Source organism: Ischnura elegans, chromosome 8 (genome assembly GCF_921293095.1).
Source record: "Ischnura elegans chromosome 8, ioIscEleg1.1, whole genome shotgun sequence".
In the NCBI taxonomy this organism is placed as follows: Eukaryota; Metazoa; Arthropoda; class Insecta; order Odonata; family Coenagrionidae; genus Ischnura; species Ischnura elegans.
Window position 1 is genome coordinate 45123855 of NC_060253.1, and position 25767 is coordinate 45149621.

The following is a 25767-nucleotide window of genomic DNA, read 5'->3' on the forward strand; positions in this document are numbered from 1 at the left end:
ATTTTCATATTTATACCTAGTGGATTCGCTATCCTTCTGAAAAGAGAAACACTGAGTATATCATCTCAATCATCATCATCCTACTACATCAAAAAATGAGCAAGACTTCCGACCACCATGAGATAAAATATTCACTGTATCACCACAGAATCACAGGTGTAACTTCTCTCCTAACAATTTAATCTCAAGAATAATTATGGGTAGCCAAAAAAAAGGTAATTTTTTTGTAAACCAATTAAAGAGGACAATAAATTTCAAATAACCGAGGTAAACTCTTTAAATCTAAAGAATGAAAGATTTTTACAACCAGATAAACAATATCTAAGAAAATGGTACGTACATAGATGTCATTGATGGTATTGTCTTATGATGACAATACCTCCTAAAACCCTACAAACATGCCCATGAGCTCCTCTACAATAATTATTTTATAACACGCCACTGTTATAAGTCATAGACTTGCTACCGTCAACATCCTTGTTGTAACAAAATTTATCTAACCCATAGCTGCCGAGTTCCTGAGCTCTTTCAAAAACTCCATCATATGAAACATGAAAACTAAAAAAGCTGACAAAAGAGCAGCACTCAATATGGGCGAGTCCGATGGGATGTCCGAGGAGGGGGAGACGATGCACACTCTCTCTTGAGTCCTGGCACCAGAGCAGACGATGCCGCATAGCCGACTCGAGCACCCAAAAGTCGGTACGCCCGGTGGCACAGCGGGGAGAAACAGTATTCTCCTCCAGTGGCACTCAGACTGACGACAATGCCGCAGCCACCAGCCGACACCAAAGCACCCTAAAGTTGGAAAGGCTCCTAAAAGTGCGGCACGGAAGGGTGGTCATCCTCAGGGGAGTCTCAGGCGCTTCCTGCGCCTGCAACGCCTCCTCCCTTCCCTCCTGCGCCTGCAACGCCTCCTCCCTTCCCTCCTGCGTCGCCTCCTAAAGCCCCTCCTCCGCCTCCTCCTCTTCCCCTCCCCAGCACCACCACCATGGAAGGAAAAGGCAGGAGAGGGAGGAATGGGGCCGTGCTGACGCTAGCAGCGTGGGGGCGGGGGTGGAGAGGGAGGGCGGTGCGGGGTGGGCAGAAGGGGCGAGACGGGGGGGAAGTGGTGGTGATGGTGATGACCGCCCCCACCTCCCCCCGCCAGTCCCCCCCCCCGACGACATGCTGCCCCCTGCGAGGCCACCGCCCATCAGGCCACTGCCGCTACCACCCCCTCCACCTGGTGGGCCACCATGGAGGCAGATCCCGTTGCTGCCAAGGGGCAGTGGGTGTCCAAGATGGTTCCTCCTTGATCGCCAATGGCTGAGGTAGTCCTGCAAGACCAAGTCCGCCATTCAAATTTAACACTAGGCTTATTCCGATAGTCTAAGCAGAAATTTGGCCCATATTCTTAGTCGACCCTGTAGGGCCAACCCACCCTGGATATGTCATCAGCCCCTACATAAACCAATCTCACCCTACATAAGCCACATCAAGCCCTACATATGGCCGTTTTTGGAAATAAATGGGCCCTACTTGATGTATGGTACCCGAACCAGCCCTACACCCTACAAAAACATGGCTGCCAAATATCGTCTGCTGATCACGTCGATTAAAGAATCTACGTTACAATGGATATTAAGGGAGACGAGCTCACACAAACCATTTTAAAATGTACAGTAACAGCGGAAAGGTAATAATACTACCCTTTTATAGCCACCAAGTTAAATAAATTATAAAATTGACTGAACTAATAAGAACAATATAGCGGTATACATGCACCTTGTTTCTACGAATATATTATAATATTTTTCACGATTGGCACTTGGTATACTTTTGGGAAACCAATACTTCGTATATATATATATAACATAAAAAACCCTAGGATGGGCAGTATCAGAACACACACGAAAAAGATTATAAACTCACACTCACTAAATTTTCGGTGGCATTACCACCTTCCTCGGAGTTAGGTAAAAGACTTTCTTTCGGAAGAATTGAATAAAGAATGTAAATTCTTTAAAAGACAGTCTTTTACCTAACTCCGAGGAAGGTGGTAATGCCACCGAAAATTTAGTGAGTGTGAGTTTATAATCTTTTTCGTGTGTGTTCTGATACTGCCCATCCTAGGGTTTTTTATGTTATTTACCTCGCCGAGGAACATTTCGAAGTGTATATATATTTCGAAGTATATATATAATTCTAGGGTGTGGAGCCTCCACACCCTCGAATTGGCTTGCATTTGGCACTTTCAAGCCAATAGCTTTCCAGGTCTGAACGTCGCATCCTAACCCCTATTCCGAACTCCCCCTCCCCATACACCTCTCCCCTTACCCCTCTTCTCCCTCTTCCAACCCTCTCCTTTCCTCACCATTCATACTTCAGCTGACGAAGAAGCCTGAAGTGCTTCGATAGCTTCGACGAGTTTATTTATTCAATGTGAGTGTTTCTTTTTTGTGTCTCTGTGTTTATCGATATTAACTTGAACTATTTATATATATATAAATATATATATATATAACCATAGAAAACGTATTTTCATGCCACTATTTGCCGCCACATAATAAACTTAACTACAGAAGGTGGAAGCGAATGACAAACCTCAATGATGCATTGTCAGTTCCCACATAAATGATCATATTTGCTCGATACTTATTACTCGTTACTTACTATCTTGTACAGACCACTTTTGAAGTAATTTAAAGACAATAAGGTTCTACTTTTGGCTCGATATGTAGTGAAAGATATGTAGGCTTGTAGTGAAAATTAAGGTACCGACACGACCTGGGGGACGACACCGATTGTTTATTTACCTTGAGCCGTTGCCCTAGAATGCCCGAAAATTATCGGATGTCTTTTCTTAGTTTCATAGTTAGTTCCCATTATGCCACCAGAGTGGAAAATTGGCGCTACGCCATCATCTATGTCACCCCAGAGAACTTGACAACGGAATCTCCCCCTCCCAACTTAAGTAGGGTCGACTGAGAAACGCATGTAGGGGCTAAGAATGCGGTCCTTAGCCTTCATTTTATCTTTGCGAGTGAGCTGGTGTGGCTAAAGTAAGTGGGCGTAGGGGAGGGAAAGTTTCTCAACACATGACTTTCCCTTTTCCAATCAGCAGACAGAAGGCGTGGCCTAGTGCTTTGGGTATTCAGTCACTCTAAGACCTCCGTTTCGTTAACATCATGAACCTGCCCATGGAGCAGTATTTCCAAACCTTAAATATTCTACTTGAATGTTTTTAACATAAGTATGCCTTTCACCAATGGTAGCTGACAATATTATGGGCTTCTGTGATGGGATTATCCTCAATACCTTCCCAATGAGTGGGTATATTGTCTCGGCTCTGGGCCCAAAATACCTGTGGTCACCGATGACTCACATGTTTTCAGTGAAAAAATAGGTCTGCTATGAACATTTGGCAACGTTAAGTTCGCTCCTTCTCTCTCTCATTACTACCCCTCCCCCAAGTGGGTGAAGCCCTCTGAGAGTGTCCGGGCTTTCATGGAGGCTCGCCCGCAAACAAAAAGTGAGCAGATTATAGGTGTATCAAATACAGTAGAACCCCGTACAGTGGAACCTCGATCTGTCGTTTTTCAGGGGGATGGATGAAAAGAACGATGAATGCGGGAAAACGATCAATGCGGGGATGGTTGTCCGGGTTGCCTATGTCCCAGGATCAGCTGGATTTTTGCGAGTTATGACATTCATCAATGGATTCAAACGAGGTTTCAGCTGATTACAGGAATATTATTACACTATCGAAACACTTAGGTCATATTGTTGATTCGACTTATCTCTCTTTCTAAAATCCTATAGGAACAAGCCGCCTTGCTAAAAAAATGTTTGCACTCCACTCGGAATTTTCACGGCTATTATGCATTTCTGTCTGATGTAAAAATTCTTATCCATCAAATGCCATTTCAAGTACACGTATTTACTAGAGAAATGTTCGTGTTATGCCTCAAACAACTGATTTCGCCGTCGCAGTGATTGGTTATGAAATGGATCAAGAAGGCCAAGAATAAGAATAAAACTAATAAAAATGAAACCGGACTCCATTGAACCCACGCGGAAAACACTCGCTAGTTTTAAGTCAACCCACCCCGGAAAGTACGGAACCACTCGTGCGAAGTGAAGTTCGGCACTAATGCTATCGCGTACGGCGTAGGCAGAACTTACTGCAGAGGGTGAAGCATGACCATATGACTGCGCAATGAAATTTTTTATCCTATAGAGAAGGCAACTTACCCACTCATTTCTAACTATAAGTAGCGTAGTTCTAGATGAGCAGATGAATTCAGATTGCTAGTCGAGAGAAACAAAATATCCAGAGAAGACATCGCTTCGTTAGCAACTCAGACAAGTGAAACTTGTAGCATAACTCGTAAATTGTAACCAGACGCCCTGTTTTCGAAAAAAATCCGCATCAACGGCCGTGAAGCTCTCTATCAGCTGCGAGGATATCGTTATTCGCCAGAAATCACCATCGTATTACTCCAACTCTTTCCTTGCTTAAAATGCTTAAATAACGTTAGAAATACGTCATGTTTGGTATCAATCTTTACTGAATTACGTGTACATCATTAATATCTCAATATAATAAAAGTATAATACCAATTGCCGAAATTCATTTCTACACACCTTTTGAGCTAATCGGTGATTCATGCAGCAGTTGACCTCCAGATGTGGGGATCTTTGTAGCGAGTCAGCTAAAAAAAAGTCAGTGGTCGAGAAAGGGGGAAGCGTGAAAAAGGTTTCTTTTGTTCTCGAGTAACTTGATATTTTCTTTCCAAGCTAAGGTCTTCGTAATACGATCCCTGCTCGAGCTGGGACCTTTTTTTTTATTTCGGAGAAGAGGAAAGCTTCAGACGGGGAGAGGCGAGTGCTGAATGGAGGGGGATACCGGATCTTGGCATATGCGATAATGTAACTATCCCACGGCACTCAGCTTCTCCCTATCGTATTTCAATCTCCTGGGGTAGATTCAAACTTTGTGTCTGTCGTTATTAGCCGTAAACAACACGTTGTAAACACTTCGTCTCATTTTCGTCAAACGATAGATGCGGGAAAATTATACGACGGGACCGCGATCGTCAAACGATAAATGCGGGAAAACGATACTTCGGGGAACGATAGATGCGGGAAAAAATTACATTGTCTTTATGGAACTTAATTTGGGACCAGGAGCGGCGAACGATGAATGCGGGAAAACGATGAATGCGGGAACGATAAATCGGGGTTCCACTGTATTTGCGTTATCGGAATTTACGTTTTCCCGCAAATTGCAAGTTTTTTTCTGGGTCCCGTCATATTTCCTATCTCTCCAATGTAAATAGAACCCTGTATTTACGCCGTGTTTTTTTCGTTTTCCCGCCATGTGCACCACGACGTGCCGACTAAAAAAAAATTATTTGCGTACTAAAACAATTAATCGTGCATATCAGCCCATAAAAACTGTCTTTTGGCTTCCTTTCGCGCATTTTTATTTAAAAATCCAAGAGAGAGAGACGTAATGAGAATTATTTTCGGGAAGAATTTGAATGTGGCGGGACAGAACGCCACTAACGTCGAAAAGTTGAACTACGTCATCTCGTTTTCTGTCAGCGGCGAAAAGATTCATGATACGAAAGTAGGTGTTTTGAGCAATCGAGCTATGTAATAATTATAATGCAAGAACTCCTGAAGGAATGTTGACAGTAATCATGTAGTCGATAATTTGATACGAGAGTTTGAAAGGAAACCAGACGTGATGAAACGTGATAAATGCCGTAACTATAAAACTTGACCGACAACTGGGATCATTTGCGCTGACTTCATTCAACAGTTGCGTAGCAATTATGGGTTAATTAAATACTTAAAAAACTTATTTAAACTTGAATTATCCCATTCAAGTAGCAGTGTATCGCAATCTATTGTAAATTTCAAAAATTATGAAGTCGCAAGACAGTTTGTACTACGCACTTGATCGCCGAGTAGTTCAGACACTCGTGTGTTGCCAAGTTACCCTCAATTCGTACAGGAAATAGAATTTATCCGGCTTGAAAATGGGAATTCGAGGTGAAAAACGGACATTTTTAACTGACGACAAAATGAAAATTTTAGAGCTAGTCGATTCCCACACCGGAACCCGCATCGATTCAAACGCTGGCGAAGCAACTCGAATGTTGGGACTGGCAATCCGATCGGATTCCCAGTCTCAACATTCAATACCGTGGTGAAAAATCGCGATGCCATTGTAAAATATGCAAACCAGTGCGGCCATTTATCAAAAAAGAGAATATATGTGAAGAATTCCAGGTAAGAAGAAATAGAACGAATTCGAAAAGAATAGTTTTTAGGTGCAAGATCATCAAATGTCCCTGCAAATGGTGTCATCTAAAGGCCTGTTTACATAGTACATTAACCCGTACAAGTTAATGTCTAAATTATGAACACGAAAATGCACCGTGTATTCACCCAACTTGTGCGTATGCATGAACAGAAAATAGCTATTCAAACCTGTTCTAGAACCTGTTCAAATTTGGTTCATGCATTCGTAGTCGGATTTAGGGGCAGGGGACGTGCCCCCCCCCCCCCCCCCCCCCCCCAGATGCTTAAAAAAATAGACAAAATTTGCATACGGTTATCATAGGAGGCTCTATGGGGGGGGGGGGGGGGGGGGGGCACGTGTCCCCCCAGACACTTTAAAAATATGCAAGATTTTTAATACCGTCCGGTTATCATTGCGTTCCTTTTGTATGACGTGGTATCATTGTGCCCCCCCCCCCCCCCCCCTCTAGAACAAAATCCTGGATATGGCACTGCTTGTGCCCCCCAGAAAGAAATCCTGGATCCGCCTGATGGTCATCATTACGTTTGCTTTGCTTTGTGTATTACTAAAGGAGGCTTAATCATTTAATTCAATAAGAATAACTTTGATATAAAAATAAAGAGAATTGTTTAAAGTCATCGTTATATCTTGCTTTTAATCTCAATTAAACAAGATCTTTTGCCTGTCAGGCCCTCTGTGCCCTTCCCAGAAAAAATCCTGGATCTGCCCCTGCCTACAATCGTACGTGCTAATGTATCGTGTAAACAGGCTCAAAGGCCCTTGAGAAAAAGTATTTCCCCACAAGATTGGGAATCGAAGATTCCATGGCATCTATAATAATGGTTGGTTGGATAGATTCAAAAATAGGTACAGTCTTGTATATAAGGGGTGCTTTCCATTCAGGCGACTCATGTGTCACCTTGTGTTAACTCTGGTCAACTCCTAGCCAGCCACGAATGGAAAGCACTGTATGCGCAGTAATTGATGCGCGTAGAACTTGGTAGAACAGGTAAAACACGAGTTTAGAACACCGGGAAATTTATCCAAAGAGAACGATGCAAGTGATTCACAGAGAATATCTGGAATGTTTTTTGTTTATATTGTTGACTAATGTTGGATTCTGATCATTGGTGATTTGGATTGTTCTCTTGACCGTTTTAAGTAAAACTTGTGCTGAAAATTGTCTTTTATTTTAGATGAACGAAGAGCAGTTTATAGCCTATGTAATGGAAGAAATACATAGTAGCAGTAGCAGTGATGATTCCGAATCGAATCCAACAAATTAGTAAAACACAAGTAAAAAGCAATTACTTTCCTTTAAAGGAATTTACTCCTCATAAAATGGGTAGACTTTTTACGGTGAAAACAATGATGCAATTTACGCAAATAATTCGACTTAGTTATAGGCATGGCAGGTGTATTTAAAAATAATATCACTCAAATTCACAAAATCTTAAAATAGCAATAAGAATCATCTCACAATTGTATAATAACTACTGCAAATTTAAAAAAATGCATTATTATCTCTGCATATAAGCTATTTATTTAAAACGTCATACCTTGAACATATCGCACACTTGCCAATAACTAATTTAAAAAATGTTTCAACTCCAGTTCCAATGCAGGTGAAAGGCGCCAAAACAACTATGCATGCGCAATTCGTCTGTCCGCTGTCCGAAACTCAGCTTTTCGTCAGAGTCGGTGTGAGTCCGCCTGTGTCGGCAACTCCAACGAATGGAAAGCAAAAAACACGACTTGTGTCGACGCAAGTCAACTTGCGTCGACGAATGGAAAGCACCCAAGATGGTGAGTGGTGAAAGCAAAGATGTTAACAAAGAGACAGCAACTCAGTGGAAAGAATCTGAATATATTAGAGTTCTGGAAGGGTTACAGCCCAAAAGATGTTTTCAATGCAGACAAAACAGGATTAGGTATTTTTCAATTTTTGCTGCCAGCAAAAACACTGTGCTTCTGAGGGAAACAATGTTATGGAATAATGCTTAGTGAACAATTAAAAAATTAACATTTCCAAAGCCAGTATGTGAATAAAAGTGAAAATTCTCTATTTCCCGCTATTTGCATTTTCCCGCAATTTACACTTTTTTTCTTGGGTCCCTAGAAAAGTGTAAATAAGGGGTTTTACTGTATACAAAAAATGTTTTGGGTGTTTCTTTTATTTGTGACTTCCTTTTGGTAGCCTCTCTTGGCATTTATTTATATTATCTTCTATTGTGTCCTTCCAAAGGTATATATAAAATAATCTTAAGTGTTCATCCAATGATTTGATCACAGATATGCATTAGAGTTCATACTTTCCAATTTCTATATTGTAATGCAATTAAAAGAGCACAGAGAATTCTTAGATTTTGCTTGAAGTGCATTTTCTCTCTCGTTGTAACTATAAATTTGTCAATGTTTATTACTGATAACAATAACTACTCCACTATTTTTTCATTTACTTTGTGTATTTTATCCAATGATTTTGATCTCAAATCTCCATTTTGGTTTCTTAACCAGTTTTTTTCTTTCAAAAAAGGGCAAATTATGGTGATACCCACAAGCTTGACGGTTTGAATTATCTGTGCATCCCAATAGAAGCCCAAAATTGCCAAACACCCTTAACATTTGTTTACATAGAGAATATCAAGATGGTTTGAAAAAAACTTACCTGATAAGAGACAGTGATTTTTTCAGACTGATATCTAGTGAGTTTAATGGCTCGCCGAACTTCAGGTGTCACACATCCTTTGAAGCCTCCTTTACGCAGGAGTGAGTCTATCGTCTGGATGCGGTCCCACCCTGGAAGAAAATTATTTTACCCAAGTGAATATCTGTAGATGCAAAAAATTAATTGCCTAAGAGTTTTATCACACCAAACAGGAGAATAGCTCGGTTAAAATCTTCATTTCACCAAATAGAATAGGAAGAGGTATACTCAGGACATATTGAATTTTGTATAGCTTGGGACAGGGAATTTCAGCCAATTTCCTTTATAGAAAAAATACTATTGGATTCTTTGCCAATTAATTCTCTATCCAGTCTCCCAAACACTCCACTTTTCGCCTTTTCTCACCCTCTGCTATAATCCCTTTCCTGCAAACCTATCTTTTCAATGGAATGGGTGTAAAAAATGCAGAGAAAGGATAACACAGAAACCAAAGTAATGATTGTAAATAAAATTATAAGGAATGGATCAACAGCATGTTTTGCTCATTCCACATGGCTTTCCCCTCAATTAGGGTGTATAATCAAAGCTATACAGTACATAAATTCAAAAGATAAGCTTTGGTGAACTTAAAAATGAGACTAATTACCTTATGGAAAAATTCCTGCACTCCTTCGACAGCATATACACAAGCACAATGTTTTACATGAATGCGTTCAATTGCAGAGCAATAGATGGAATGTTCTTGTCAAGATGGAAAATCACTATCAGTAACCAGGTATCGCAATATGATGAGTCACTCAAGTATATGGACATAAATTCGGCCATTCATTTAACCTTAACTAATTCCTTCGAACATTTTAAAAATACTCACCCATTCCAGAGTTTTGCAACTGATAGAATTGAAAGTTCAATGATAAGGAAGAATTACTATTGATACATATTTCAATATTCTAATATTGTGGCCATTGCTGATTAGGGCACTTAAACAGCTCAGACCTTGCTCTGGAGCCACTTCTGGAAGGTATGTGGCCGTCCTCTTTGCTCCTTTCTCATTATGGAACTCGATCCGGATCCCATGCACACCAACTTCCCAGTCCAAGCAGTCTGATCCATCCTCAAAATGTCGCAAGATAGAAACAGACACATGAAGACGGCAGAATTCCTCTCTTGTTATCGGCGAAAACCGTGAATCCTTGAATGCACTGCAAGGAACAGAAATAGGAGTTTTACTTTAAACCTCCATATCAACCAATTTACTCCAAGACCCTAGTAAAACTGTTTCTCAAAAAGACCATGACTTCAACCCATCAGGCAATAAGAATCACAACAGTTAAAGACAATAGAAATAGATAACCAATCACTAGCTTCACATTACTGTATTACTGGCTGATACAATTAATCTATAATAATAAGGAACATTGATTGATGGGTTAATTAGAAATATGTATGTACAGTGGAACCTCGTTAAAGCGAGTACGGGCTATAGCGACACCCCCGCTATTACGAGGGATAGCCGATGCACCGTCAATTGACCCTATAATAAGCGTGTTAAAAAATTCGTTTTTACGAGACCCTATGGTGTTGGCTCTCGTCATAGCGAGGATTTCACCGCCGGAAGACTTTCATCAAGACTCCTTAACCTCTGTAATTGCTAGCGATCTGTTAGAAATGAAGTTAATGGAGTGCTCAGTCTCAAATTTATGTGGTAAACTGTCGTTCGATAAATATAATGATTGACGAAACAATGCTTTGCATGATTTTTATTCAGTGCGGCGCTTATAAATTGTTTGAATAGTTAGTCGTTATTTGAGTAAGGAAATTTAGTGATGCAAAAAAACATCGTCTTTCGTCTGGATTTATGCTTACGTTTATCGGATAGATGTTTATCTGTCGCCGCACCACTCTTGTTCCTAAATATCTGTTCGCAACAGGTATATTGGCTATTATTTGCTCCACCTCCGGTAAAGCGACACTTCGCTATAGCGAGAGTTTATTAGTGCACCGTGGGGTGTCGTTATATCGAGGTTGCACTGTATATTACTAAGTAGCAAGATGGAACACATAATATCATTTTATTAACATTTTATGGAGACTGGATTGGGTTAAGCTTGTTAAAAATATTATTGCTTCCATTGTTTCAGGATGAATAATCTCATCCATTTCACCAGCATAAAGAATTTACATTTGTAAGAAAGAATGTAATCAGAATAAGCAAATCAACAAAAAGAAACTAGCATGTTGACTAACTACACATAAGGACTTCATTATCGTGGAAAAGGCATGATGTAAATACATATTACCATCACAAGATTTATGTACTCGAATATTAGACATCCTATTCCAAGTACGTTCATCAGGATATAGTGAAAAATTGTAGTTTACATTAAAATGGATTAGTTAAATTTTGAGGACATAAATGTTGAGTGCCTTATAAATTAAAAAAAATACATAAATATGTACTTGGTAATTTATTTTACGGATTTTTTTTTCATCAAGCAGAAAAATTCCAAATTAAATTTTAAATTGAGGCTTTAATTTCCCAAAAAACAAAACACCATTTTTTACAAGCAAGTGATCTGATCCAATACCTATAGTGAATATCCACCATAAATGCATGATAGAAATTTTAGGTGTCTTCATAAATGGCAAAATAATTAACTAAATTCACATAAAAAACATAGATAACTCGGAAAATTAAGAAAATAAGTAATGCACAGTAACATTTATATTTATACAAGTATTTTTTCTAGAACAATTTTTTACTCCCTTCTTGTACGGTGAATAAGGTTATAATACCATTGATTTTCCTCACTGGCTATTTAGAATTTAGTTTTAAGTGTTCAAGTATTGGTTATTAAGTGTTCAACACATTAGGCTTGAAAAAAGTAAAAGTGACTGAATCTTGGACCATTAGATTTTTTTAGGAAATTTTTTGAGAAAGCAAACCAAATTTTGGAAAGTGATACTATTACTTACTAAGTGAAATTTACTTCATTATATTCAGAAAATATTTGCCTGTATAACAAAAATATAAATAATTACTCATTAGACACAATTTCAGGGGCATATGAAAACACACATCCTTTTTTTCCATTTCTGTCAGGGAAATCAACTAAACCATAATATCGTACATCATTAGTCATGATACATCTAAATGCAACTATTGATATAAAAACAGAGGAAGCTTCATTTATTCCTTTTCCAAGGACATTTTGAAAATGTGCAAAACATTTTCAAAACGTGTTTGGGATTCAGGGGCATTCAACGGTTTAGTCCAACTTCCTACCTGAAACCCATACTCCATAGTTTAGTCCACTTCACAGATTTTAACACAATAGTACTGAAATTTTTCCAATTGAAAGTTGAGAAATTGAGAGAAATTTGACACAAATAATCTTAACAGTTTGCACAACTGAAAGGTTTTAGTCAACCATGTCCAAAAGCTTCTAAATTGAAACTGTTTATTCCCGGTTCGGTCCACAACTATTTCCAATCGAAGTTTAAAGGTTTTTTCCAATATAAACAATTATACTTATACTGCATAGCTTTCAAAAATTTTACCACAGAATTTTTTAGGTTTAGCCAATTCTAAAAATTATTTGCAGTGTTGTCAGTGGCGGATCCAGGATAGGAACAAGGGTGGGCTAGGTGGGGACCTTAGGGGGGAGAGTAACCTCCCAGCAGTAGTGGGGGTCCAGTTACTTCTGGGAATTTTGAGGCTAGTGACAACACTTTAAGGTTGTCTCATAACTAATTTTCCAAAGAAAAGTTTAAAAAACAAATATTTACACAAAATTACAATTTTTTCCAGTGTACATAGGATACCCAAGGGGGGCTATAGTCCCTTTCTGAATCCACCACTGAGTGTTGATGATTAAATAGCATACCTAGTGACAGCATATTCCCTCAGGCCACAGTGAAGACTCATGGCATTGAAGGTTCCGATGCAGCCCCTGAGGCGCCGATCCTTCCCTATCTTCCAGGTGACAAACAGGGGGCTGGCAATGGGATGGGTGAGAGGAGAGTCCCATGAGAGTCAGACAGCGTACTGCCACCACAGCAATCAGATGTGTGGAAACCACCATCTCATCAGTATCATTTGATCAAATTAATTTTTAATCAACCACACTTTTGCAGAGTATATGGCTCAGAAATAACATTTCCCCGCTTTTTTCATGAACAACCGAAAATCACAGTCTCAGCAAATCCTTGGGTTTTGCATTGGATTGACAAGGTTCTAAATGGGACCACATTTGTTTTAAGAAACTTTTATTTTGATTTCTGGCTTCACTTCATTTGTTAGCATACTGACTGCCATGGATCTGTTGTACATGTTTCCTGTGAAGCCATTATTTTTATCAGCAGCATATCATTGATTTATTACACATTAACATTGGAAATGAATTAGAAAGGGATTTTACTCTTTTTTTTAATTACTGCAGTCATAATGATCACTTTGGCCACAATCCATTCCTTATTAATCCTTCCTGGTCAATTGCGGCCTCAGAAATCCACAGGGACTTAGTCAATTTATGCCCAGTCACTATTGTGGTGTGGCAGGAGCTTTAATTGCCAGTCACAACGACCGGCACCGCGGTTATTGTGTTAATTTTACATCTGCTAGTTTTATTTATGACATGAATGAGTCAAAAAAGGTATCATTACATTACTTCTTCTTTTTTTCTCCTTAAAAATGCAGGAAAAGTCATTTTCTCATTTAGATTTAACTTTAAATAGGAGTTTCCCCACATAAAATCACCATCAACCTACATGCCAGGGAGAACTTTGTCAAACCAATGTAGTACAATAGCATGGAATCAATTGCAGATCAAAAACAACTGTTCTGTGTGCTGTATCCTCTGAAAATTAAAGGACACAGCTATCTTTATTACGTTCATGCATTCCAAATGATATTCCTTGAAAAGGGTGGAAGTCTCTTTAGAAGAAAATCAAAGACTTGCTGCAAATTAAAAGACTTTAAACACCATGTTTCAAAAGTAAGAGAACTGCTTTAACTGGAACTCGCTGACATGGCTGACTAAGATTTAAGAAAACAAATGCAAGAAAAATGGGAATGAATTCCAATGCCAGCTTCCTGAAGGAAAAAGATGAAAGTTTTTATGTAATGGCCACAATTAGTTACATCAATCTAAATAGAACATGGTGTCTATATTACATATACCTATACGTAGAAGCATTCATTTCATGAGATCAATAATGTTTTCTTACAACTTTAGAGAAGTGAAACATAAAAGAAACGTGTTCATCAATGTTCTGAGCAAAATTTAGAACCTTGCATGGGACCGTGGCTCATTTCTTTCTCATTGAGACATAATATCACAAATTCATCCTTAATACACTCCCTGCCACAAGCCACCATATGGCATCTCATTAAACTGCTGCATAAAATGCTTGGCATATTTCATAGTAACTCAAATGAGGCCTGGAAGAAAATATGTTTACAAGTTTCTAAATATTAGCTTTCCTCTTCACAGGTTCCTTTTCATAGTTAATTGAAGCAAATTACACCAAAATCCCACAGTTAATGCAAGGAGTTTTCTCTGAACATCAATGCAAAAGCAAATATCAATTTTCTATGAAATTTCTCATTGAAAAGAATAAAACAGAAAAAAGATCACAGGTGTGATAAAACTGTACACTACACATCAGATAACAATGATGATAAAGGGTGAGAATATTTATGAGACAAAAGGATGGTAACTGCTACAATTCCTAGTATGTACAATAGCACAAAAGAAAAGTACCTTCTCAAACAAATCCAAATTGAATACAACAAGGCCAATCCACAAGAATTGGTTCATTGCCAAAAGTTTCATTCTAAATTTGAGACATGCGAAACAGGATGTTGTACTCACTGGCTAATTGCCAAATACCAGATTCAAAAGTTTAACAACACAACACTCAGAAGAGAAAAAGAGATTGATATAATTAAAGTTCATGATAGAGATCAAGTTGAAAATCGATAGAAACTCTCAACACTGACAATATCATCTGAACAATAATTGCCATCTCGATGAAAGGTGGCGTTTCACTTGAATTTGATAGGCCATTAGCTACGTACATACAAAAAAATTGCAAGATTGCAGCCATCATTTTCACCATTGTGTATACTTATGCATTGTATGAAGTCTAAAAAGAGCCATCAGCCTCCATTCAAGTGGAATCATATGCTATAAACTAATAAGTCATATGCACAAAAAAATGCAAATAAACAGAGTGAGCAAAAAGAAAGGTAATACTGTTTTTTAACAGCTCTGGAAAGATATTCTCAAAGTGGATCATCATTTACCTATCTAATAGTTAGCTACGAGTGACAAGAACTTAAGCACATAAAACTCTTTTAGCATGCACCTGAGACAACTTATCCAAGGTTTCCATTTCTAAGCCCTAACAATATTCCAGTGATTTCCCTTACCTGTGTTTGTGAGGCAACCAACTACAACCATTTCCCTACATCCATAGTATTTAGCACCATACCGTCATTCTGTTGCAATGTTATATGGATGCTTGAAGTTACATATATTATTTATACTATCATCAGAAAAATGCCACAAAAATGCTGAAAAGATCATGCACACACCGACAGATTAAATTATCAGTTGAGACAATGAGGATGTTACTGATATGCATTCTTCATGATTTTAAAAGATTGAAAAGGTACAAGTCATATGAAACTCCAAATAAAGGAGGATAATTTAAAATTATCAAGTATCAAGTCTAAGGACATACTTTTCCATGGAAAATCAAAATATAATAAAATTGCAAAAAAGAAATTGATGATGTAATGTTGAACGTGTACCAACTTCAAGTAAGTAACAACAGTGTGTAGGTATATGTATTCTAGGCTACCACATTGAAATAATTTAACAATGGCTTCACCACTATTTTTTTAAAAACTGTTGACTCCGTGAATACCTATCTATTGATCAAAATGGCTTTCAATATATAAAAGAGGGCTGATGAGGGATCAAACAGCCTCTCACAGAAAGGCATATTTTACACCATTCATACATAATTAATTTTCCCTGCATTGAAACATGGACATCACCTCGGAGCATAAGAGAAGGCAACAGCCCCCCTAAAAATTAAGTCGCTGATACAGAGAGCAATTTCTTTAATCCAATACATCCTGTAATCTAGGGCCGTCCTGGGCAGGCAATTTTTATATATCCACTAGATTAACGTAGTCAGATTGAAATGAAAAAATTTTCAATTCGTAATATGGATGAAAGTAGGTGTGTGTGTCCTTTTCTTGTGTAAACTGTATGCTGTTTTGGATACATGATGTACTATAATGGGCAAGGAAAACAAAGCTATGCAAGGAAATAGAATGAGGTAGGCACGGCAAACGTATAATTTTTTGTAACAAGTCACCACAAATTCAAAATTTGATTTGTAAACCAATATCATTACAAGTATTTTGGAATGCTGTATTAGCTCCCAATACATTAACAGTAATACGATATTTATAATATCCGGTTGTGTCACAGTTGCATATGCATTGTATTACCAAGATCACACTGTATTTTATACTCAATGTGTTGGACAGAGCGATACAAGGTCCCTTGTTTTCTCTCCCTCTCTGGAGGAGCCTAATATGAATCCTGGCTATGTTCACAATAGACTTCTGTTATTATGAAGTTCATGGGACCAAAAAATCGGAGGTTCTCATTCACTTTACCATTTCTTATATGAACAGAAAAAATTTTCAGCAACAGAAGCAAATATAATAGGTAACCAACTGGCAAAAATGACACAACCTTCTCCAATAGTGCAGCTGAAAAAGTGAAGACCTATTCCTTATCATTAAACTGCATTACTCATCAACACAAAGATGCTGTATTAAAAAATTATGACCACTTACTTAACTGAAACCTGAGCCTTAAGCGTCATTTACTAACCTGAAGGATCCCCAAAAGAAGAGGGCATTATCATCGAGTAAAGACATATTCCGGCCCTCAGATTTACGAATAACCATTCTCGAGTGGGTGTTATTTCCCTATAAAAATACTGTCAGCCTTCTTACTACAGTACTAGTAAATAGTGACTTATCAATCAGAATATATAAATGGTATTACAAAAAAATATGTTAGGAGAAAGAAAGCCATTAGCAATAGATGAAGTAATGGAAGGAGAGTGTGGTAGCCTTGAGGGTAGGGCGCTGGCCTGCTGGACGAGTTTCGGGTTCAAATCCCAGGTGAAGCTTCGTGACACCCCCAGTTAACATCGAAGAGGAATGGCTCAGGGAAAGGAACTCGTCCCTATACTCCGTATGCGAAATTAAAATATTTGACGCCAAGTTGTGGGTGAAATCAGCCCTCACCTATTCAAACCAACCTTCGGTTTGAAGCATTGATATTTAGGAACTATGAAATGAAGAAGCAAACAACTCCAATAAATGACGACAAGAAAAACTGTAAGATATTGTGCAAATTTTAAGTGCGATTAAAGAGCGAAGTAACAATAAAAAGCTGTAAAAATGCAATATAAAATACTGCCGCAAAAACTTAGGTAAGGATGCGGCAGGTAAGTCATAATTACGTGAATATTGATGCGGATACACCATAAGTTATTATTCTTTAAAATGTGATGTAGGCACCATTAGTGACGTCTGTAATCTTTCTCGAAACCATACATACGATCAAGCATGAATTAGCATAATTAATCGCAATAAAGATGATAAGTGGACTTGCCATGTACGCTGACTATTAATAATTAAATTTAAGATCCATAGGCTTATCTACTTCAATTCAGCGCAACACAAAGTCATTCGCTATTCCATTAAATAACCTTTCTGTATTTTACCGAGGCACTGAAACTGCACAAAGCTTCATATCCGACAACTGGAGATATGAAATGCACGGGATATTATGACTAAGTCAATAGAATCCGATATGTTACCTAAAAATTGAGGCGTTTGTATTCACATTAAGCAGGAAAATTGAATACTGTACAATTTTTTTATATAAATATGATGAATAAAACTCGGAAACATACTGAGAAACGGAAGACTGAAAATAGGGTGATATAAAAGAGAAATTCCTCGAGTTGAAGCAGGATGAATCACAACTACATATGACCCACTTTAAGACTAAAAATCTCACATTCCTAAGTAATAAGACAGTAAGAGATAATATATACGAAGTCAGAAAATTATCAGGCAAGATTCAAATTGTGTGAACACCACAAGACATGAAAAAAATAATTATTGTAAATATCCTATGCACTCAGAACAAAGGAATGCTCACTATGGATCGTTGCTAAAGTTCGGATTCTTCGGGGGCTCCAAGCTATGCAGATGACAGTACAAAACATCGAAGCAGAAAAAACACATTTCGGGATGAGCCACCATCCCGTTTCGTATTCCATTTGGAATCGAAGACGTCCCATTGCACGTAATACTCGAAGAATTATTCAGCTTCTGCTTCTTCGTACCACAACACCCAGCAGCCATTTTTCCTACTGGCTGATAACGCTGGTAACAATGGAAAGCTAGCATTGAAAGTACGCAATACCGTATTCCTATCGATAGAGGGCAGTGTAAACAGGGGAGAAATCAGCTGTTGGCTGGTTAGCAACGAGCGAGAACCCTACGAATTGCGCGCACATCAACCCGAGAAGCCCTAACCAAACAGGGTCAAAACAGGGTACTTAGTTACGGGTGTCTGTCGTTATGGATGCCAAGCAACAAGGATTTGGGTGACACCTTTCGTATTATAGTGGCAGTGGTTCGTGTAAGATAGTTCGTATGCATACTGGCTCTTTTAAACTTGCGTGCATATCAACTTCTGCGGCAGCAATTCTCAATGCAGCCTATGAACCAAGGAACCATGATTACTTTTATCTTTTGACTATGATTCCTTCATTGAAAAGTAGTTGATTAAGCAATTGGACTTTGTGATTAAAAATGAACCCTTGGTTGTAGAGGCAAGGGCGTACCCAGGATCATAAATAGGGGGGGGGGGGCAATTTGTGACATTAGTTTATGAGATTATTTCCTTGAAAAAATAGTCTTATTTTTGTTACATATGTTATACTAATATATATCATTTTTCGTGGGTTTAAATAAAAATTTGTTGTATCTTTCGTTTCAATTCAATACTGATTTTGCTCAAAGACTTTGCGATTTTTGCTTCTAGGGGGGGGGGGGGCAGCTACCCCCTCTCTAGGTACGCCCATGTCACAGAGTAGATATTACTCTGTGCCCATGTGTAGAGGTGCCATAGTACAAGGTACTGCTTGTCTTTTAAGCAGTTAAAAATTTTCAGCTATATAGGACAAATTTCAACACACTCCAAAACTGTAGAATATTCTTTCGTTAAGTTGTAATATTTAAGCTTGGAAAAGTTGAATGAAACCAAATTTGAAGAAAATTATAGCTGCGCTTTATTAGTTTCTAAAATTATTCATTATATATTATAAAAAATATTTTAGGTGCATGTCTTAAACTAATATCATTTTTCGTGGGTTTAAAGAAAATTTGTTGAAAACTTTCGTCTCAATTCAGTCCTGATTTTCCTTAAAGACTTTTTCGATTTTTTCTTATAGGGGGGGCAGCTGCCCCTCGCTGGGTATGCCCATGTTTAGACCCCCACTACTGCTGCAAGGTTACCCTCACGTACCTACTAGTAGCCCCCCTTATCCTTGATACACCACTCTGTGGGAGCCATGTTATTTGGTCATCAAAACAGCTCTTGGTCATCACTCATGATCCCTGTTCTTTTACTAGTTTTCCATATTTTTGCCGGGAACCTACAGCTTTTAAATCCTTGAAGTCCCATTTACCAGGTCGCCGACCTCGGTGGCGGCGGGGTAACGTCTTCGCCTGCCAAACAAGAGGTCGCAGGTTCGAGTCCTGCCTGGGTAGGTTTCCTCGGTCCAGGGCATGGTTGTTCGTGTACATTTAATTGTTACATTTGTTGAATACCCCGGTATAAAATGGCCAATAAAAGCTGTATCCGGTGGTTTGAGAATAAAATAAATAAATAAATAAAAGTATCTTTTCCAGGGTCTTAACTAGGTGTCCAAGGGTTCAAACCCCCTGAAATGTTTAGGAGGTACGATTTTAATCATACCCCCTCCAACTGGCCCGTCCTAAATGATAATTACTAATATACTGATCTCATTACACCATGCATACACATTAACTGCTGCTATCGGAATTCTATACACAGCACAAGAACTAGGAAAGATTTTGACGTTTAGTCTTCTGTAGCTGAATCCAGCAATACCCGAGAACGGAGTAGAATTTTTTTGCTAAAAATTTACCCCTGGGGTCAGGGGTGTTGGATGCATCCCTACCCTCCAACACCCTACCTCCATCCTTCCCCTACTCTCCCTCTCCAATATAGTAAAAGAAACTTTATAAGGACACTCTAGATTGTAAATGATGCACTTGAGAATGATGTAGTGACAATGAAACACATTGTATGGAATTAAATTTTGAGGAAATTATTGAAATATCTCCTTTCCCTTGGGCTACAACCTTGTCGCAGTGGAAAGGCTTGTGCATTCCTATGACCCCTAGAGCTGCACTGGCGGGATTAATTCTAAAATATTCCTGGTAGGGCCACCCATGCCAGATTGGTCGAAGGGTAGGAGCCAGACGAAAGGTAGTCCACGTGATGGTGTCACGTGAAAAACACTGTTGGAATGGAAGTGGGAAACCCTACCAACTATCTCTTCCCTGAAAACATGGAGTACAACCAAATGAGCCTCGGAATCTCATCGCCCAGGATCCGTCTGCATAGGGCAGGTGTCGGGCACGGCAGCGAGGTCGACAAGGTCCTCGGAGTCGTCAACATGCGAAATCCTTGCAGAGACTTATCATCAGCAGCAGCAATGAAGAAGGAAGAAAAGAAGAAGTTGGCTATAAATGTAGGGATGTGGAATGTAAGGACTATGATGAGGGCGGGGAAGTTAGAAAATATCAAAAGGGAAATGGATAAAGGGAGGATAGATATCTTAGGATTGTGCGAGGTGAGGTGGAGGGATGGGGGGACTATTGGAAAATGGTTATAGGGTTATATATAGTGGTGGAGAGGAAAGCCAGCGAGGGGTAGCTTTAGTATTAAACGGGAAGATGGGTAAACGTGTGGTAGGTATAGACCAGGTAAGCGATAGGATTCTGGTGGTAGAAATTGAGGCGTGGCCCACCAACCTTGTGGTGGTCCAAGTTTACATGCCCACTAGCAATCATAGGGAGGAAGAAGTAGATGAAGTGTATGAACAGCTTGAGGAAATAATTAGAGACACACCAGGTGAGAAAAATCTGGTAGTGATGGGGAACTGGACTGGACAAAGTAGGATAATTTGGATCACAGGCGGATCCAGGGGGGGGGGCACGTGCCCCCCCCAGACCCTCAAAAATATACAAGATTTTTAATACGGTCCCATTATCATTGCGTTCGTTTTGTATTACGAGATATCCTTGTGCCCCCCCCTGAACAAAATCCTGGATACGGCCTTGCTTGTGCCCCCCTCAGAAAGAAATCCTGGATCCGCCCCTGATTTGGATTAGGAATACGGAACGACAGGGGACAGAAAGCAGCAGAATTTTGTAGGAGAAACAAATTATTCATCACAAACACGTGGTTCAATCATCATAAAGGGCGAAGGTACACATGGAAAAGTCCAGGGGATGTGGGGAGATATCAAATAGACTACATTATGGTAAGACAGAGGTTTAGGAATAGTGTGAAAAACTCGCACAGCTTCCCTGCAGCAGATGCGGATTTGGACCACAACCTAGTGCTTATGAAATGCAACGTAAGATTCAAAAGACTCATGAAAGGCAGGAGGGTGAGGAAATGGAATGTTGAAGCCCTGAAGGGGAGGATGAGGAGAGAATATCAGGAACTAGTGGACATGGGTATACGGGAGATTGAAGGTACGAATACTGCTGAGGAAAGATGGGATAATATTAAAACGGGAATAGTCAAAGCGGCTGAGAAGTCAATTGGTTATGTAGACAGTAGAAGGATAAGGAAACCGTGGATAATGGAGAACATGATAAGGGGAATGGAGGAAGTGGACACAGAACAGGGCAAAAGAATGTATAGGGAATTGAATGATAGATTACGATGTGAAACTAAGAGGACAAGGGAGGCTTGGTGGATTAGACAGTGTGAGGAAATGGAAAAGTCCCAGAAGGATGGAGAAGTATGTAAAAGTTGTACGCCAAAGTTAAGTCGCTATCAGGCGGCAAAAGAGGACAAGCCATGTCTAAAATTAAGGCTAAAGATGGGAGGATGCCAACCGAGCGAGAAAAGATACAGAGTAGATGGAAGGAATACGTGGAGGATCTGTATGACGGAATGAACAGACCAGAGAGGTTGACTCTAGTGGAGGAAAGTGCAGTGGAGGAGGATAATCTTGAGCCGGGGATATTAGATTCGGAAATAGAGAGAGCACTTCCTGATATGAAGGCTAGAAAAGCAGTAGGCGTGGACAATATCCCGTGTGAGCTTCTGAAGCATCTAGGGAAGGAAGGTAAGAAAAGGTTTTTCAAACTAGTGTGCAGGATCTATGAGGAGGGATGTTGGCCGGAGGATTTCGTGAAGACGGTTTTAATTCCGCTTCCGAAAAAGAAGAAAGCAGTGGAATGCGGAGATTATAGGACTATCAGCCTAGGTAATATCACATGCGGCGAAAGTGGTCCTGAGGATATTGAAAAGACGAATGGAGGCAAGGGCAAACGAGTATTTGGGCGAGGATCAGTTTGGAGGAAGAGGAAGTTAACTCGTGATGCAATAGCAATAATGGGGTCCCTCGTGGAGAGGAACCTAGAATATGACCAGGACGTATATGCGTGTTTCGTGGATTTTGAAAAAGCGTTTGATAGGGTGAACTGGGTAAAGTTAATGGATATTCTCAAGAGAATAGGTGTAGATTGGAGGGATAGATGACTAATTCGTAATCTGTATAAGGCCCAGACTGCGCAAGTGAGGGTAGCGGACGGAGAATATGGGTGGGCAAGCATTGGCCGAGGTGTGAGACAAGGCTGTCCTCTATCGCCGCTGCTCTTTAACGTGTACACTGAAGAGATGGTAAGGGAAGGGTGGGATGAGTTAGAAGCTGGAATAAAAGTGGGAGGAATGATGTTCAAATCAGTGAGATTCGCGGATGATCAGGCGTTGATTAGCCAATCAGTAAGGGGACTTCAGGCTCTAGTGGATGCATTATACGAGCGTTGCGAGGAATATGGGATGAGGATTAATCACAAGAAAACTAAGGTTATGCAGTTTTGTAAAGCATCACGAGTGAGGAATGTGAGACTCAAGATAAAGGTAGGTGGTGAAAAACTTGAGCAGGTTGAGCAATTCAACTATTTAGGCAGTACGTTAGAGGAAAACGGGTACAGTAGTAAGGACATCAGGAAGAGAATTGCATTAGTGAAGTAGGCGTTCATGAACAGGAAGGAGCTTCTGAGAGGATTGTTATGTAAGAGTTTAAAGAAAAGGCTAGGGAAGAGTTTGATTTGGAGTGTAGCTCTCTACGATGCGGAAACGTGGACACTGAGGAAAGAAGACGAGAGAAGATTGGAGGCATTCGAGATGTGGGTATGGAGAAGAATGGAGAGGGTGAAATGGACGGAGAGGAAAAGGAACGACGAAGTGCTGGATATGGTTGGCGAGGAGAGGCAGCTTCTATGAGATACGGCTGGAGACAGAAAGTATGGATGGAGTTAGTGCTAAGCGGGGAGGGGATGTTGAAAAAGGTGTTTGAGGGTAGAATGTTAGGGAAACGAGGGAGGGGAAGGAAAAGAATAGGATTTTTAGATAGATTGAAAGGGAGTAGGCCTTACAGTAAATTAAAGAAGGCAGTGCTGGAAGGAAAGGGAGGCTCCCAGATCACTTCTTGAGTACTCCATGGAAACCTACCTTAATAGGTAGAATACCATGATAATAAAAGAAATATCTAATTTACTCGGTTTTCACCACTTTGTGCCACATACCATGCATTATAAACCTAAGATTAAGTAAAGAAATTTATAATAAAAACATCAGATGGTATTTCATAATTAAAATATTGGGGAAAAAATAAAAATAATGAGGCATTATAGTACTAGTGGATGAATAAGAGGTAATACAATTGAATTATAACCTGTAAGTAGTCAGCAACTTAAGGTTTAAACATTTTCCTCATTTCTTGAGAGCCCATGGTCACCCTCATATATACACCCTGAATTTTTTAGTGCCAATATTTTTACCCCTGACAGGCCACTATTTATATCCCCTGACATTTCATCTCTCCCCAATACATGAAGTGTGAATCCAGGATTTCTTTCTGGGGGCGGGCACAAGGATACCCTGTAATACAAAACGAACGCAATGATAATGTGACTGTATTAAAAATCTTGTCTATTTTTTGAGGGTCTGGGGGAGCATGTGCCCCCTCCTTAAATACACCTACGAATATGTCCACACTTACCTGTGCTGTGTATTGCTGGTAAATGTAAGATCCATCTTTTCTCTGTTAACTCTATCTTTCATAAGCAGAGCCCTCAATTAAGGCCATTTTGCATGGGGGACATACTTTTGCAATCTGACATGTGCACAATGGTGCAGTCAAAATTGCATCGGGTAAAGCAATGAGCTAGAACACATGCGAGAATTCATGGACATATTGTGACAACATAGTCCATTCTAATTTCATTTGTGCATTCTCACAATCCACTCCACAATGAGAAATTAATATAGTTCTAACCTGCACTATTTGGTGCCTCATGTAAAAAAGACTTTAAAGTTTTCTAAAAGGTCCTTTGTATTCCATTATCACTGTTTACGACGAAATCCCTCAATCCTCTATCCCCATGTGTTGGTATTCCACAACAAAATACAATTTGTTACGGAGGCTTCCGCAACATCTTAAGGCAACCGAAAAGAAAAATTTTCGTCTTTCTGCGGTTGCAGAGCATGCATGGTCGGAACCTGGGCACGTCATACTTTTCAAGGAATCGAAAATCATCGCCAGGGAAAATAAATATTTCCCTAGGCTGATAAGGGAGGCGATTGAAATAGCGAGTCATCCAAAAAACTTCAATAGGGAAGACGGCTATCCTTTATCCTCATCTTTCAAACGGCTTTTCCAACAATGGAATTAAAAATCAACATCCGTCTGACTAGCTGTAAATAAATAAGGATCACAGATCTGCAAATCATTTGGACCCGAAGACGGGAGCTGGAACGCGCCCGAAACTGTCGTCCGCAAAACATGTATCAACGCGGTGTAAACCCGGAAAACCATCACCAAAATACAATTTGATTAGGATCTACAGTTTTGAGTGGAATTTCCATTCCCATGTCATCTATAGTATTAATTTCCATTGTCTATACCATTAAAACACTCGCTAAAGCAGAAATTTTATTACAGTTTGAATATTTTAATGGAATTTTTCATTAACTTTTTTCACTCCCAAACGTGTCCGTTTGAGCTGTATCTATGCAGTTGATAGGATTATATTTATTTTTCTTAATAAATTCATTGATTAATTAGCAAATTCATGTGTAAAAGTTTAATTTTTGTATTTTAAATATCTCACCTACATGAAACTGCGCCAATGAAATGATTCCCCGGCTAACAAAAGGGATGCGAATCTTTAAGTACGTGGGAATGCTGCGGGGATAACAAAAGACATGAGGAGATCTTCGTTGTATTCGCAGTCGAAGTTTCAAATAATGGCCGACTTAATTGCCATTAATTACATTGTAAATACGTGGTTCATAATCATCATTCATTTTGTTTGAAAGTGCAAAATATTTTATGAAATATCTGAGTT

At 39.3% G+C, this 25767-nt stretch overlaps 1 protein-coding gene across 1 annotated transcript; it reads right to left on the reverse strand.

Moving 5' to 3' along the window:
* Positions 1-941: 941 nt before the first annotated feature.
* Positions 942-18466, reverse strand: LOC124164400 (uncharacterized protein CG5902). Its single transcript, XM_046541723.1, has 5 exons — positions 18236-18466; positions 12854-12964; positions 9963-10168; positions 8967-9097; positions 942-1319 (listed from the first exon to the last, which is right to left on the reverse strand). Exons 1-5 carry the CDS (start codon positions 18439-18441, stop codon positions 942-944), a joined length of 1032 nt encoding a protein of 343 aa, XP_046397679.1. The 5' UTR covers positions 18442-18466.
* Positions 18467-25767: the final 7301 nt, after the last annotated feature.

Coding starts and splice junctions, on each gene's coding strand:
- LOC124164400 (XM_046541723.1), bottom strand. CDS start 18,441: ATGGCTGCTGGGTGTTGTGGTACGAAGAAGCAGAAGCTGAATAATTCT. Junction 12,965..18,235: donor AACTTTAGCAACGATCCATA/GTGAGCATTCCT, acceptor TCCCATTGCCAG/CCCCCTGTTTGTCACCTGGA. Junction 9,098..9,962: donor AGAAGTGGCTCCAGAGCAAG/GTCTGAGCTGTT, acceptor ATTTTCTTCCAG/GGTGGGACCGCATCCAGACG.